The sequence below is a fragment of the Scophthalmus maximus genome, chromosome 21 (assembly GCF_022379125.1).
Source record: "Scophthalmus maximus strain ysfricsl-2021 chromosome 21, ASM2237912v1, whole genome shotgun sequence".
In the NCBI taxonomy this organism is placed as follows: Eukaryota; Metazoa; Chordata; class Actinopteri; order Pleuronectiformes; family Scophthalmidae; genus Scophthalmus; species Scophthalmus maximus.
Window position 1 is genome coordinate 9,545,566 of NC_061535.1, and position 15,422 is coordinate 9,560,987.

The 15,422-nt window shown below is 44.7% G+C and overlaps 1 protein-coding gene across 3 annotated transcripts in view; it reads right to left on the reverse strand.

Annotated features, from left to right (window-relative positions):
• mpp7a (MAGUK p55 scaffold protein 7a) overlaps positions 1 to 15,422 on the reverse strand; it is a 115,983-nt gene that overhangs the window by 42,570 nt on the left and 57,991 nt on the right. For all 3 annotated transcript variants that reach the window (XM_035619179.2, XM_035619174.2, XM_035619177.2), the window contains exon 6: positions 9,217 to 9,348. In XM_035619179.2, coding sequence (XP_035475072.2) covers positions 9,217 to 9,348 — 132 coding nt within the window. The remainder of the gene's footprint in view (positions 1 to 9,216; positions 9,349 to 15,422) is intronic.

Consider the following 15,422-nt stretch of genomic DNA (forward strand, 5'->3'; position numbering starts at 1 on the left):
GCTCACACCTCATACAGCGCAAAGAAGAGGAGAGAAGAGGGACTGACATTTGGAACCCCTCCCGCACAAGGGAGTGTTTATTAGACAGAATGGAATGGGAGCAAGACAGTCCAGGGAACTGTCAGCGTACAGTAGTGCCATGAAACTCCAGCAGATAAGAGGAGTAAGACAAGCTGAATGTTGGATGTCGTGTTAGCTTGGCTGCGACTGGCCACAAGAAAAGGTTCTGGCGAGCAAAGTCTTTGTGGGGCAATTAGAGTGCCCTCTGGCTGATGGACTGAATGGATGGCTGCATGACATGATGGAAGCTGGCTGGCTTGTACTATGGTTGTATGGATGACGAGAGGTCTGGCTATAGTTGTCTTGGCTCATCAGAAGTCTCGAGGGCAGGCAGTGTATGTATGGCCCATAAAGTGAGTGCCACAGTGAGACAAAAGAATCCCGATCTCTATACCTTAGCCATGGCCACAACTGAAGCAATTCCAATATTCCTGCAAGCACGTTGCTCCACAGCCGTCGGCCCATAACCACCACTCAAAACATTGCCCCGTGAACCGTACTGAACGTCCGTGGCATTTGACAAACATTATTTCACCCTCCAAATTGAGAGCGACAAGGGAAAACAAACACAAGCGGCCTGGATAGAGAGGCCGACGTGTTTTGACATGATGTCACTTAACAGCAAAAGTGTAACGGCGACAATAAACTCCTGCCGACTGCTGTGTTGACTGGTATGTTTAGAGGTATAAATACAAGTGTAGTGGAAACACATGCGGGCATTCTTCACACCAGATGTCGACCATGGAAAAACCCAAATACAAAGTGGGAATGGGCCTCCTGGACATTAAAATACAATTACCTCCAATCATATCTGGTGTTGGAGTGTGTCACTTCATCTTACCTCACTGAGATGGCAGAGAGCCCCCGCACATGAGACACATGACCGTTCCACGCACTGCGTCCAATATATTTATGAGTTCTTACAGACTTTCTCAAACGCGACAGACTCCAGTGCAGCGCCGAAAGAGTAACATCGTGTAATATTAGGGTATTCGGTCATGATCAGAAAATCCATTTGGGGTTACGGTCACCAATAAAGATTAATACAGCGCTGTAAAGAATAAGCAGGGGGCCCAGATGAGAATCTACATTATTGTTGCAAAGAGGAAGAAAGAAAAAAAAAAAGAACGAAGCCGGTAAGCAGCGTAAGGTACTTGAAGTTTTATGTCAAATGTTTTTTTTCCTTCTAGCTGATGCACCAGAGGTCCCGCTGCAGGCCAGTCCCCTTTGGGTGACCTGCTGCATGTCTTTCCACCTGTTTTATTAAATCATTTGTGATTGCGACTAATAAAAGCAACCCCCTCCCACCCTCGCCTTCCTCCCTCATTCCTAGTCGGCCTCTCAGACTAAGCCAGGCTCTAGTTTCCCTTTTTTATTTCCTTAACCTCGGTCTTGACCTACCAGTCATAATTAACAAGTATACTGAGAAAAAGGAAAATTGCGGGTCATTATTATGATAATTACAGCGAGCAGGAGGGATTCCAGGAGAAGCTGCCAGGTAGTTTAATGCGGAGGGCCCTCATGACGGGACGGCTTACCTTCATTTGTCTTCCTCCACCCCCTCTTTCCTTTTTCCTCCTTTGCCTCTTTAAACCTTAATGTTAGAGCAAGCCATTACCATGTTGCTATGAAAACACACTTAGCGGCCCACCTCAGTACTTCAGACAGGTGCCGGTGACTTTGGGATTGTGAATCGGTGTGTAAGTGTGTGACTATCTCACCAAATGTGTGTATTTGTTTCCATGCTGTCCACTTGAATCACCATGTAGACTGAGTGGAATTGCCGTCCCTTTGCTACAAGGAGGACAGTGCCAGATATTTAGTCATTATGTAAAGTGTGTGTGTGTGTGTGTGTGTGTGTGTGTGTGTGTGTTTCTTGTCCTGCATGAGCTGTACGAGCGCATACAAAGAGACAGTTGTGTTACGGGGGGAGAGGTCTATCTCTGCTCTGGGATTGTTTAGCATTTTCCCTGTCGTTATCCCAAGTAAAGAAAACAGCACTTTCACATGTCACTTTTCATTTCCAAAGCAGGCCGAGAAGCCGGGCCGCTGAGGAGTAACCCGGCCTGGTGTGCAACAATGCCCACATTCAGCCCGCGAGCTCACCGTGCACAGAAAAGAGCTGGAGCGTCGGGACGTGCGTCCGTGTTTATGATTGCACATGATGGGAGGAAGACGTTTTATTTGAGAGGGCTGTGAGATTAGGATCTGGGAATGCCTCAGATGTGGCTTGGGAGGCTGCGCGTGTTTTCACATTCACAACTCAACAGGCTGCAGGGGCGGTGCAACAGAAGCTGGACCCGAGTGCTGTACAAACACAGACACAAAAGAACAAACTCAAGCTTTCCGCTTTATGCAATCCATAAAAATTCTCAATGAATTATCCCATGTGATTAAAATTTACATAAAATCATATGTACCGTCATCAAGAATTTTATCCCTATCACTCACTGACTGTACAAACAGACTCCTCCTGTACATAGAAACATACTGTTTATGATGTATTAAGATGCACCAAAAGATAATCCATGCTAACCGGTGACAAACTTGAGTTTCTAAATTAAATATAAACTGTACTCTCAGACTATTTTGGGCACATTTCCTCTGTACGTTAATGAGAGTAGATGAAAGAGGGGTCTTATGCATCAAGTGTCCAAAGGCGTGATCAAAACTGTTGAATGCATTTTACTCACTCGATACCTCGGATCCAATAAAAGCCATATAAAGTTACATCATCCTTTCAGCTCTTGGCTGTAAGAGGCGCAGTCTAAATGGTCTCTCTATCCCGAGCTTGAAGTTTGAAGTAACTTTGGCTCAGCGGCCAGAGCTTATGTGGACATTTCTGAATTAATTCTATTGTGTGTCACTTGTATAAAGTGACGCACAGTATAAAGTGGGGCTCTAATCCTTCAACTGAACGCAGTGCAAAGTAAACATCATGCTGGATGATAAAAATTCTGGATCGATGCTATCAGGTCCGGTTGTCTATCATGCTGCATTTGCAGGATCTCAATCACAATCTGTGTGGGATAGTTTACAAAATACTGTACTTTTTTTTTGTTATTCTAAGAAATGCATTAAAAAAGCTGTGTACTTTAACATCTTGCATTTCTTCTACTGTACATATAAATATGTCCCACACACACACACACACACACACACACACACACACACACACACACACACACACACACACACACACACACACACACACACACACACACACACACACACACACACACACACACACACACACACACACACACACACACACACACACACACACCTAGTACTGAATACACACAATGGCACGGTGAGCCAGTCAACAAAAGACGCTGCCTCCACTCGTCTGTATGTTTTCGATCGCTGCGCTCCATCTTCCTTTGCAGCTCTCCCAAGACACCGCGGCCTAATCCATCAAGTGGCAGATGTATTGCTTTTAAAGCACATGGGTCTATCTGTAAAACACTAACATGTGTGCTGTCTGCTCTAATCTCATTAACTGCTCCATTAATCCCCAGCCAGTGTCATTACTTTCCCCCTTTGCTTTCTACGTTCTGACGTAAACAGACAAGTCACTTTCAAAAGGAATTCATTGTGGAGAACTTACTCAAACCTTATTCATCCTGAAGACCTGTGTTTGTACACATCGATGCCAGCAGAGTTTTAATACATTATAATGTGGAGGATTTTTTTTTAAAGACCAAGCTGAGCAGGACACCACATGCAACTATCTGCATGAATGTGTTCGTGAAGCCTTTCCAGACGAATGGAATCAGAGCTGCCGCGATCCGACCGTCCTAATTGTGTCAGGGAGAAGACGCGGCCCATCTGCCGCAGATGAGAAAAGCATGGCATGTCAAATTGCCAATAGCTCATTCCAGCCACTGCCATTCATGGAAAACTACGCTGAATCGATCGCAAGACTTTCCTGTCTCGTTGCAATTATCGACTCCCTTATTAAGTAAAGAAAATCCACCGACATCAATCATGCAGCTGGAGCTTTTACAATAATAATGCTGGACATGTCATCTATATTCGCATGTGCAGCGACTCCTGCAGCTCTGAAGTCAAACCAGTGCTATTTGTGGCTCTATAATGAGAAGTCCAGCTGATCAACTGGTATCCAGTGGCTGGGGCGGCTGGGTGGCCGAGCCCAGTGGTGGTGTAGTTGTATTGACTGGTGCTAGCTGATGCCAGGGAGGAGGCTATGTAGGCTGGCACTGCGAAATGGATGGCATAGACCCTGTGGTCTAGTGTTTCCATGTCATTACACCCAATGACACCCAGCCATGACAGGAAAAACCAATGCTGTGCAACGACACAGAGCAGAGAGGAAGAGAAGAAGAGAGGAAGGAGAACGACAGAGCCTGATATTGGCCCGGTCACATTCCTGGCAGCAGAGGTTTTACCGCTGCTAATGGTGCCCAACATTCGGAGATGGAAGAATCAAGCAAGAAGAGGATGGATGGAGTGTAAATGCCTTCACTGGTTGTATGGCACAATGGAAATGTGAAAGAAAAATGCTTGAAATACTTTATTTTACCAGGAATATTCCCATTGAGATTCAAAATCTCTTTTGCAAGGGGGTCCTGGCCAAAATGACCTCAGCACGACAGGTGTCCACACAGACATGGCAAAAAAGAAAGAAGGGGAAACACTTCACGTCAAGGATCTTGAAATGCATTATAATTAAATTATAACATCGTAAAAAGAACTAAGTTCTTTACAATGCCACAAATAGCCGTTCGTTACCAAAAAACATACATGCACACGACGGATGAGAGAAAGTGGGCCTGATTGAAATAACAGACGAATTAAAGAGTGGGAGCAAGAGAGACTGGGAGAGGGAGAGAAAAATATGGCGTGTTAGCGGGAGGACAACTGAAGATGAACTGAGTGGGAGAAGTGAATGAAGAGTTGCTCCGACAGTGATGAGGTCCGGCACCGAATGAGTGACATCGAGCGCGACGACACATGATGTGAAAAACAAATGCGAACACAGTGGGGCATATACGCAGCGAGCATCTCCAAGGCCTGCTATTTACATCTGCGTCACAGGGATTCCAGAACATACCGACGAGAGGAGCAGAGCCGACCACAGCAGGCTCGTCAGCCTCTGGTGTTCTCACATCCTCTCGACGGTCACCCCAAGCAGCTGTGGTGTGCCCGCCACTGGGCGTCCGAAGTCGCCTTTTTGCTGCTTGACATATATTTTTGTGCAGGGACCTTGGAAATTCCAGGATTCTTTGGGATGACGTCGTGACAGCAAAGAACTATCAGTTAAAAAGTTCCTTAGCCAGAAATACACACAGTGACGAGTCACATATCACTTAAGCCATAACAATATTTAATGTTTTGAAGTGGACGTTTTGTAGGTCATGTTTTAGGCCTCCAAACTTGTGGACATGTGTAAAACTAGTGTATTCTCACTTCCTTTCATTTCATGAGAACATCAGCTACACTGCAGGTTTATGCAGCTCTCCAGAACCAGTAATTTAATTGCTCCGACACTTGAGCTAATAAATCAGCCGGTTTGGGAAAGCAGGGGGAGTACAAGGGGGTAGAAGAAGAAGAAGAAGAGGGAGGTTGCGCTGGAAGATAGAGTTTTTACTGTTTCACCGAAATGTGTCATGAAGTCAGGCTCTGAGAAATGATAGCAATTAATCAGAGCCACCGAAAACCACTCAACTTATCGCAATTAACCTAATGGATGAGTCACATAGAAAAGGGGCCCCATGCACTCACTACAGCCCAGTTCCTGTATCGTCCAGGTCTACAGAATGAGACAAAGGCAGACTGAGAGGAAGAGTGAAACAGAAAATACAAAAGAGCAAAGTAAGGAGAGACGGAAGGCAAATTAGAGATCGTTCAGCCCCGTTGTTATGATGTCAAGTTTGAGAATTTCAGGCTGATTAAATGAAATTGCGAGTTAAAAGGCACATCCAAATCAATTTGGTGCGGTGGCGAATGAGGACCCTGCAAAATTAGAGGGTTCTTATTGGTGAGCGGAAAGGCTGTGACTTCACCGTGAGCATCTGACCTACTGGCTGTTTCACTAATGTACAATCTAACTGCTCATTAGGGTCAGTTTCCCTCTAAAGAGCTACAGGTTGTCAATTTTCAAGAGGCCAGAGGTAAATGGCGGAGCCTTTAAATTTTTTACTGTCAAATTAGAGGGTCACAAAAGACTGAGCAACTTCACCTTCGCAAATGACAAAATACCGTGAGTTTTTTTTTAAGTAATGTCCATTAGGGGTACATTATGTGTAAAACCTTGACTCAGGTCAATACCATGTTAGCAGATACACTGTATATATATGGTGTTACAGAGGACTGTGCCAGAACGTTGACTTATATTTAACCTTAATGACCAATGAAAATTGCATTATTCGTGGTTAAATTTCAGTAGAAAAATTGTGTGATTAGACCAAAACAAATTCAATTTTATTATCTAAGAGTTGTATGACAAGCAGGTTCGAAAAGTGAACAAATTGCATCGCACTGCATTGCAGTGAATCGTATTGTTACCAAGTGGCAACCCACTGTGGCATCACCCGGTGACTACATCCACTTTTATATACAGTCTATGATCCTAGCCTACCCTCTGTATCTGTCATGTATCAGTTTGTGGAAAAGCATCGAGATGTGCATCACATTGGCCTCAGTGATGGACATGCACATCCCCAGTCGCACTTTCTGCTTGAAGGTTTGTATTACAGGAGCAATTTGTTCCATTCCCATCGGATCATTCTGATAAATGCATGTCTTATTCTCTTGGGACATATTAATTCTTCAGCGGACACAAGACGAGAAGAGAGAAGTCATAGGCTCTGACCAAACGTGTGCAAATAAAAACAGGATGATGGAAGATGCAAGGACAGATTTTTTTTTTCCTTCATTGTGGTTTGAAGAATTTGTCCAAAAGAGGCCAGAGTAGAGTCTGTTCTAATCAGAGATTAAAGTTGACCTTTTCTCTTTGTTTTCCTCAGTACAAATACAAAAACATTGCATGTGACATTTCTGAGATGGCTCAGCGCCACAGTAGCAGTACTTTTGTTTTCTTTCATGCATAAACGGGAGAAAAAAAACATGCCCTGCAGTAGAAACCCTGGTGTTGTTTACACCACGGTCAGGCCTAAATTATAGCCACAGGAGATTATGGGCAGCAGTTGTGCCCTGTGGGTCCTTTGGGCAGTCAGAGGGCAGCTACGACTCCTGAGAATGAAACCGCTCCACAGCAATGTGCTGAAAATTCACTCCCAGTGTGTGATATGTCACTGTGTATTTTGATTTTGGTTTTCACATTGCTGAAATGAGTTAAAAGGGTAGATTCAGTAGCCTTTGCTAGATCCTTCATGAATGAAATGTGTTTTGATCTAATGCAAGTTGGAAGTTATTATTATAACTTGATTTGCTGCGATAAATCTAAACTGGTCGACTGTTTGGCACCAGGGACAGGATGTTAGACTGATGATGTATTGTACTTGGAGAAAAACGTTGAATGACACTTCATAAAGTACTCAGAGTATTTTTACATCTGACCTAACGTTGCCCCCTTAAAAAAAACAGTGGAGGCACATCACTTTCTTTATTTAGATACACTTAAAAAAACTACTTTAATAACCAGTTTGCACTCTTATCTTATAAAGTAAAACTGAGTCACTATATTACTACAAAAATACTGTATATTCTACAGAATTAACACCTTCAATATTGTGCAATAATACACAGTGTCACACATCGTAAATGTGTGTTTCAGTTTAACTCAGGAGCCAAATCATTGGGACAAAAAAAGCATCAGCTCACGTAATGGAATAACACCAGCTAGATGATTAAGCCGACTGGGCCGGGTGTAAATCACATTATGGTTTCGGGCAATGTGATCCAACATCAGACTCGGGAGAGGCCTGAGCAGGAAGCAACCGCGACAAATCTGTGTTGTGCGCGCGAGAGAGCGAGAATTCCTCCAAGCCACATTATTACGTTCAGCAGCTCCACGGAACATGCAACAGGCAGCAACCCAAAAATGGCTTAGGTGTGTTCTCCTTTCCCCCAGGGTGTGGTGAGAGGAGTGCGCCGGCCTGGAGCCAAGGTGGCGGTCAGGGTGAAAACCACAAAGTGAAAATAGAGGCGGCTGGGGCCAGGGCATGTCCGACAAGGATCGAAGGTGGGGCCGGGCCACAGCACATAACAGAGTGCGACGATGAAAGATGGAGGTCTGTCACGGGCCATTGAGGACTTGAGCAGTTGAGTTCTTATGTGTTGACACTGAGGTCACTCGAGGGAATCGAGGAATCGGAGGAATCACAACAGAGGCAAATCTTAAAGCTAAAAATAAAATTAAAATAATAATAAAATAAAGTTATGTGGTGCGACTGAAAGCGGCTTGTTTGCTGGGGCTACAGAAGCCCACTCCTACGTAAATGTGCCTCACTAGCTGGCAAGTCCAGGGGAATGCATGGTATGGCAGTCATCTAACAGCGCTGACACCCAGGATGTCGAGGGGTGTGGTGAAAATGGGAATACCAGCCAAGATGTCGCTCCTGCACACTTAGGGCCCTGGGTCCAGACGGATGGGTGGTTTTCGTCGTCTGGGACGATGTCTGAAGAGCGCGGACATGCGAGGCATGTTACAACGAGGGAGCAACACTGACCAGGATAGAAGAGGAAGCCGTTCACAGACATCAAGCCTAGACTAGCTTAAAATACTCCATGGCCAAGAGCAGGGTAATTGTGGTTAGCTTTGGTGTGCTTACAAACTTCAAGGTTGTGGGTTGGATTCCCCACAGGCCTCAAGTACCTCAAAAGCAAAAGCATTTATGGTATTGGCTTGACCTGTGGTGTGGATACCGCTTTGATACAAGGGGTTTTCAGAAATCCAGGGATCAGTGAGATAGCGCCAGGATTTTACTAATAAAGAACCTGATGATGACGAATTAGTGATATTTTTGTACTTTTATATGGAACGGGAAACTCCATGCAACAAGAGGACTCTGGCATTATCTGACTGATACCGGGAATGTTGCGGCTCATGGTCGGCATCTTTACATCCCTTTAGACATGGGTGACATCATTTTAGCTGTTCACTTCCCAAAACACTCTGGGATCTGCTGAAAAACAACAGTGTGCAAATCAAATACAAAGTTCACTCACCAGAGGCTCCTTGTTTTTAACCAGCCTAATGATTTTCACTGAGTCCTCATCGTCGTCAATGTCGTCAGGCAGCGGAGGTAGTTCGGGGTCGTAACTCTTCAGGGCGACCGTATCGTGGACCTTCAGAAGGCTCTGCAACGAGGGAGAAAATGGAAGGATTGATGGGAGGAAAGAAACAACGAGCAAAGGGTTATCAGTCAAACCACGGAGGCCTTGGATTTACCCCGGTATCATTAGCAAAACAGAGTAGAGCAGAACATGCTATTAAGAATCCAATCGATCATTTCTTTCTTTGAGCAGGACAGAGAAAATGCAGAGACTGCAGGGAGGATGGTTATGAATTGGGGTGTCCCCCTCAAGTGCTGGGTGATGGATTTGAAAGCATTCGCGGCCAGTACTTTGTAGCTGCATGCTTTAATTGTCATTAGGCCCAAGCTCCCCCCTCCATACATCTCTCTGATTAAAGGCAACCAATACTGGCCCTGACCATTGCTCACAAGCAAGTGGAAGGGTGTAAGGGGGGTGGGGGGGTATTTCAGTACTGATCATTTCCATAGCGAGCTGATGTTCCGCAATGTTCGGCGGCGAGCTCAAAGTAATGAAGTTCTCAGCCGCCTCAGATATTTCACACGTTCACGAGCAGACATAAAAAAGAGACGGGACACAGACAAGAATGATGCCATTGAGACATTCGCTTTTTCTTTTTTCTTCTTCTTCTTCTCAAACTATTTAACGACTCCATGTCCGGACCGAGATGCAGCTGGACGCGTGCTGCTTTTTCCGTGGTTGAGGCGAGGGGGAGGGAGAAAAACATCTTCCAACTCATGTGCCAGACAAAAAGTAAAGAGAGAGAAAGAGAGAGAGAGAGAGAGAGAGAGAGAGAGGGAGAGAGAAAGAAAGAAAGAGACAGAGAGAAGGATATGGTGAGAAGAGGAGCAGTGTGTTTTATGACATGGGAGCATGCTGCAGTACAGTGTTCAAGATGTTGCTAACTGGGAGCAGATGAGAGGAGGAGACATAACTGGGTCTCGGTGGCTGGGATCCACAGACACACGCACGCACGCACGCACACGCACGGGCACGCACGCACAGTTTATCTCATATACTTGGAAGAACTTGCTATATTTTTAGAATAGATTTATAGATTTAGAAATATGAAAGGAGAAATGCCCACAGCCCATTTTTAGACAGTGTGCCTATAAACGATCCATCAGCACGTCGGTCATTTTGTGATGTCACATGAAAAGCTTTTCTAGGCCAAGCATCTTCCAGCCACAATTTCCCCGTACTGTATATGCGACTGTCACAGATATATCTTTCTTCAATGTGCTGGTGAGCTTTAACAAGTTACAGTCGTAATATACTATCTGTTACCTGTGGTTGGCCAGGGTCACTCAGAGCCTCTTCTGATTGGCCCACTGATCTGTTCTTGCTACAGCTCCGGAGAAGTTTGCTTGAGAGAGGAGCTGTAAAACTCCAAATATATCTTCATATGGATATCAACTCCAAACTAATCCAGAAGAAAAGTGCGGTCCAAACGAAACAAGAAAAAAAAAAAGAGACTTTAAATCCCAGAAGAACAAAAATAAAATTCTCCGGTTTTCTCTTTCTCATCTTTCCTCCCTGATTTCTCGGTCCTCTTGTCCAAACTCTTCTCAAATGCCATTAATCCCTTTTCTTGTTTGCTCCTCTTCAGTTTTATCTTTCATGGATTTTTCCCCAAAATCTTCCCGGCATCAGATTGTGCATTTCTCAGAAAAAAGGCCTAACAGTGTGTTCCTGGCTTTCATCTGCACCAAACATGAACACGCGCACGCGCACACACACACACGCACTTTGTGTTGTAGTGTATGTCTAGGGATACTGTCATTATGGTATCGTAATATTCTCTTGGAACGCCGAAAACCGAAACTGTTTGCAGATGAGGCCAGTAAGAAAAAGCTAACAGAATGGCAATGGGATCTCAAAGTGCAAACCAATATAATAAATAAATCATGTTCAAAGCACCGTGTCTAGGCATGGATGGAGAGATTGGAGAGAGAGATGAGTAATGTTACAGGACACTTCTGAACATCACGTGTGAACATACAACGGAGCTGTAGCTCTTCACCTTCTTTTCTTTTCTGCTTCTCATCCCAACCAGTGGGTACAGGAAAACATATTTTAGTTTGGTATTGAAAGCTGAACCTGTGCAGACAACAAATCCAGTGAAAACAAATCTTTTTGAATTTGAGGTTAGGTACGTGCTGTGTTGCGGCTCACTTTATGGTATTTGACTGTCGGCGACAACACGCGGGTCAGCTGGGCTTCCGTCAGCCTCTCAGCAGGGTCGGACACCCACATGGGCCTGGTGAGATTTTTTCTCACGCTGTGCAGCATGAGTTCCTCGAATGAAATTGACGTGGTGCAAAATTAATCAACAATGATTGTAATCATTGATTTAGACCTTGTGGTGCAAGTAAGTAAAAACTTAAACTGAACCTGAACTCAACTGTTCAAGTCATAAATCAAGAAAAAATGTCATTTAAATGTCAAAGGATTGTTGGATCCAGCTCATGAAAATGTGAGGATTTGCTGCTTTTCTCTGTTTCTTTACTGATAACGTTTTGATCATGTATTATCGGGTGTCTCTTCCATTATCGCATTAATGATTAGACTCAGATAAGAGGCAACTTTGTTGTTGCAAACTTGGGTGAATTTCAATTGAAAAATGTTTCTGAGCTCCGTCTCTCTCTCTCTCTCCCTCCTCATGCTCACCTCAACCTTACCTCCACTTAACTGCCAGTTGCTGTTTCCTCTGAACTGTATCCATCAGGCCGAATGTCGCGACCCCTGCGTGTCCTCCGCCTGATGGCACTTCCTTAAATCTGGCAATGCTCTCCATCGCCACATTCTATCCCTTTGGCTGTGCCTAACAACCTGTAACCGAGCCACGGCTAATTTCTTGTAAAAACTTTCTGGGAAGTAGCAATAACAGCTCCATGCTAATAGACAGCACATGGTACGTGCCCCGGCTGGTGACCGCTGACATGGCGTACAACACAGGTACAAATGATTTACACAACACAGTATATATATGGAAGCTTTTCTTCCTGGCCTGATACGAGTCACTGGGTCTGGTTATGCCTCTGTGTGGGTGAGTTAACTGCCTAATCAAATTTGGAGTATATGAGATGGTATAGGCCCTGCAGCTGAAGCCTGAAGAGGAAAGGGGAGAGTGAGAGACGGAAAGAAAGATGAAGGGAAGCAAAACCACCCTTGTTTTCCAGGCATCCTGTCCTTTCTCGGCCCGTGTGTTTGTGTTCATTAGGCATAATAGGGATCCTAGAAAAACAGATCACTGTTCTTGACAAAATAAACCTGCCCGCTGCATTCCTGGCATTGGCCTCTCATTAAAGCACCTGGCCCCGTCACTGGCCCACTCGTTTTCTAGCTGGCAGCGCAGGATCGGTGCAGGGTAACAGCCTTCCCCAGGCGGGAGGGACCCTGCTGTGATTGTCTGCCCCGGGGGCACTGCTGTAGGGGCCAGCTGGGAGAGGACAATGACGCCCACCCCTCTATGTCGGCCTTGAACCTCAGCACTCGCCGTCAAACACATTCTACAAGCATGCAGACACACACCTACCTCCAGATAAGTCTGGCAGGAACAGCCGGACATCATAATTGGCACTTTCATCACTGTCAATATTATGCTTGCTGGGGGGGGGGGGGGGGCTAATACGGTCGACAGTTGTTTTTTCATGTGCGAATCGTAAACGAACGTTTGAGGAAAGGGAAGGAAGGCAAGAAAGAGAAAGAGAGACGGGAGATTTAAGGAGCCTGATTTATATCCCCGCCCTAGAAATGGATCATTTCAGCCATAATTAAGAGTGATACAGTTACTATCGCACAGAGACGCCATTCAAAAGCAACAGCCATCTGCTTGCGTTTTACACCCCAGGCCCTGTGATTTACACTGGGGCTGGCTGGTACGCTGTCAAGTGCCCTGGAGGACGGATGGAGACAGAGAGAGAGAAAAGTTTCAGGGCTTCATTCTCTGAGCCCACATGCTGCCTATACACAGTCTGAGACACAATGACAAGAAAATGGCAAAGAGCCTCCACACCTCAGTATGGCACAATAAAATCTTTTCCAAACCGAGACGCTGGAACCAATCTATTGTTGACCCAGCGCTCCCGCTGAAGGCAGCAGGAGAATTTAGCTCGGCGGTTTCGGGGCCCACATGCTCGAAACCTGGTGATGGACTTAAACCAACATGCAAGTGTAGAGGTCACAAAGTTGAGGAAAATGTGCAAGCGTGTGAACACGTGCAGATGTCAAACGCTCGACTTGACAAAACCAGACATGATCCCTTCCCTCGAAGACTGATATATTGAATGTTTTTTTTTCTTTCAGAATTTTCTTTGAACTAATTTTGATTATAGGGAAGCGTTACAGATGTAGGTTTAGGTGAGAGCACTAGACATAAAATACCTTTTCTTTCCTGACACAAAGACTACAATTTCAGAAGCTCTCAGAATCCTGCTTTCTTTGTACAGTGTCTACTAGTTATATTTTTACCCTTGACAGTTTTTGACTTACAGTTCTGTACAGCAGCACTTTGGTGAGGAGGCTCCCATCCTCGGTTACTTCTCTGCTCTTGACTTCTGCCAAGGTGCACTGCCAGCAATATAGAGGAAGCAGTAGCCGAATATTTTCCATTGTTTCATGTAGAATTGTTTGGCTGACCTCATTCTGCACTGGAGCCAAGGTCGGCACAGTGGTGCGTGGAGGACGGTGGGAGATGTGAGATGTGAGCAGTTGCACGGAATAGAGAGAGCAAAAAAAATAATAAATATGGACGAGGCTCTTCCCAAGTAGACAAAGCTAAAGTTGGATCGAGGACTTGGTAACAGTGCATATGTCAGTGTTTTCTCTGGGCTAAGGAGACACATCTACCATCTTGTGACAAAAATAACTACGAGTTGTTGGTATTTTTATATATACTTTTTTTTTTTTTAAATTAATGACGATTTACTAAAAGACAGAATTTTACTGCCCTCTCTGGTTGAAGTTGGTTACACCTGTATCCACACCTCACAGTGATGTCACAGCGATGTCACAGTGTACTGACCAAACCAATGGAGGTCAGCAAGAGCAAGATTTCCAGCTGCCAAGTTGCTCTTGAATCTCAATAAGGGTAAATTCAAAGATTAATTGATGAGCAATGTCAAACTGCCGTCTGCGATGAAAACGAAAAGACTTTCACAAGTCTTTCGCAAGCTCAGCGTTTTGATGGATCGACTGCTTGTCACGCCAAATGCCTTCACTGTGAGCGTAATAGAAATAATAAATGCGGCATTTTTTGACACAGGCACGCTTCGTGGCGAATGCAGTGATCGTTTGCCGGTGCATTTCACTTCAGGCTTGACAGAGACGAAGGAGGTCCCAATGTCCCCGTGTTGCCAAGCAGGAGCGCGAGACAGTGATATATGTCGACCATTCGTCTTCAGGAAAGCGGCTGTGTGAGAGTGTCTGAGTACGTTACCAGAAGGACACCAGAATGTTAAAAATCCATCATTACATCACTAGCATAGACATTCGTTGATTTCAGGAACCCCCCGTTCCTTTTCAATCCTGTTGTTGAGAGGTATTGAATAATTGTACGCGTGTAAAGTGTGTGTGTGTGTGTGTGTGTGTGTGTGTGTATTAGGGTGGGGGGGTTGGACTTCATATTGAGCTGTTGTTTCTGGCCGAGCCAAAGTAAGCCTGATGACAGTGCATCAAAAAGGAAGGCTTGACTGATGGCGACAGCTATGCATTTTTTGAAACGTGTACATTTATTTCATAGCTGTCTGCGTCTGGCTAATGAGGCCACCAGCTACAGCCAAGTTAAATAAATAAGTTAGTTTTGACCCACATCGTACATGAAGTGAAGACTTTGAAGGAATTAAATGAAAGGTATTACATGTGTAGTGTCATATTTAGCGTATTAATTATTATTATTACTTGTTCATCCACAAGTCCAAGTGAATGTGTGTGCTAAATGTGAAGAAATTGCCTCGAGGCATTTCTGAGATAACACGTTCACAAGGCCAAATAAACGTGTTTTGTGAGGTCACATCGGCCTGGACCTTTGGCCTTTGACCACCAAACTCTAATCAGTTCATCCCTCAGATCAAGTGAAAGTTTGTGATAAATTTGAAAAAATTCCCAAAAGCCGTTAC